The sequence below is a fragment of the Penaeus chinensis genome, chromosome 11 (genome assembly GCF_019202785.1).
Source record: "Penaeus chinensis breed Huanghai No. 1 chromosome 11, ASM1920278v2, whole genome shotgun sequence".
NCBI classification, from domain to species: Eukaryota; Metazoa; Arthropoda; class Malacostraca; order Decapoda; family Penaeidae; genus Penaeus; species Penaeus chinensis.
The window spans coordinates 41,447,061-41,449,074 of NC_061829.1; the positions used below are offsets into that span (position 1 = coordinate 41,447,061).

General features: G+C 38.1%; 1 protein-coding gene across 1 annotated transcript in view; it reads right to left on the minus strand.

The window, feature by feature from the left end:
* LOC125030486 overlaps positions 1–725 on the minus strand; it is a 3,825-nt gene extending 3,100 nt beyond the window's left edge. Inside the window, exon 1 of the mRNA XM_047620528.1 lies at positions 599–725. Within this exon, the coding sequence (XP_047476484.1) occupies positions 599–725 (127 nt within the window). The remainder of the gene's footprint in view (positions 1–598) is intronic.
* Positions 726–2,014: the final 1,289 nt, after the last annotated feature.

A 2,014-nucleotide genomic window follows, 5' to 3' on the forward strand; every position in this document is an offset into this window, starting at 1 on the left:
TGGTAATGGTAATTTTGATAATGATAATAATGGTAATTGTGATGCGATGATGATAATAAGAATGGTAATAATGATAAGAATATATATAATAATGAGGATAATGATAAGGGTAATAATAAGAGTAGTAATGATAATAGCAATAATAACAATACTACTACTACTACTACTACTAAAAATAATGATACTGCACCAATAATAATGATACTTCTGCTACTAACAATAATGATACTATTACCAATAATAATAATAATAATGATACAACTACTACTACTATTTATTCTACTACTACTACTACTACTAATAATGATAATAATACTTATAGAGCGGTTTTACCTAACGGAGAAAACACGCGAGCGGCAGCGCCACCGGCCAGCCCTCAACACAAATCAGATAGGATTGCAAAGCAGAAGCATTTCGAAATCTGCCGCTCGTCACGTGCATTGCAAACGCTGTCCTCTTCCCTTGGCCACGTCTCCACCTGCGTCGAGAGGAGAGTGCGCACGAGGGGCGGGCTGACAGCGGAAGGGAAACAGGCGGGCGTGCGGGCGTGCGGGCGGTGCAGCTGTCAGTCTGTCGACACTCCCTCTCGCGAGCGCACCTTGGCGTCGCGCGCTCTCGGCTCCTCTCGCGGCGGGGCGCTCGATCGCGTCTGCGTTTTGCCTGCTCTGTGCTTGCTTGGGGGAGTCGTTTCCTGCTCTCGACGGACGCGGGGGAGACTCGCTCATTTGTCCCGAAGGAAGGCTTTAAGGCATTGCCCGAGTGCCGCCCACGACGAGAGGAGAGTAAACCAAAGTTCCGTTTAGAGAGAGACCCGTCGACACGTAGCAGGCCCAGCGGTTACCTGTGGCGTCCGGGAGCAGGTGGGTAGACGCTCGATCGGGAGGCCGCTGACGGAGGCCCAACAGGTGGCGCCGTAGGAGGAGGAGCGAGAAGCCTCCCTCAGGAACGCGGTGTGGTGCCCCCTGCCCCGGAAGTGCCCCCTGCCCCCTGCCGCCTGCCCCCTGCCGCCGAGGGAAGGCCATGGGTGAGTCCCCAGGGAAAGAGATCCAGAAAAGCACAGATTAATCAAGGGAAATAATTAAATTTGATATAATAACGATAACAAACACGATGACGATGACAAAGTTAATAATAACGATAACAAGAACAACAACAACGATAATAACAATAACAATAATAGTAACATAATTAGTATTTCATAAAATTACACGCAGAGGAAAGAACCGTAGAAAAGAATAACACTAGCCAATAATCATAAAAAAATAATGAAAATAAGATAAAGGAAGGAACCGTAAAAAAAATCGGATAAGAAGTAAAATCCGGACTGTCATGGAAGAAAAACAAACAGACAAACGGCCGATAACCGATATTCAAGAAAAAATAAAACGCGTGGAAGATCGGAAGAGAGAGAGAAAAAAAATAAATAACAGTGGATAAAATTAGTAACTGGAAATCATAACGATTAACTTGATTTTCATTATCATTATTATTATCATTGTTGTTGTTGTTATCATTCTTGTTGGTATTACCATTGTTGTTTTTGTTATTACCATTATCAATTATTATTGCTATTTCATCATTATTATAATTATTATTTATATATTTTTTAATCATTATTACTGTTACTATTGTTGTTGTTACCATCATCATCATTATTGTTATTGTTATTATCATTATCGTTATTATTATTACTATTATCATCATGATCATTATTGTTATCATTCTCATTGTTATTATTGTTGTTATTGATGTTCATAATGATCATAATGATGGCAATGATAATGGTAATGATAGTAATAATGATAATAGTAAGATAATGATGATATTATTAATGATGATAATGATAATAATAATCATGATAATAATAGTAATAATGATAATAGTAACAGTAATAATAATGATGATGATAATAGTAATAGAAATAATAATAGGGATAATAATAATGATAGTGATAATGATAATAATAAAAATAATAATAATAATAGTAACAGTAATAATAATGATATTAATAACA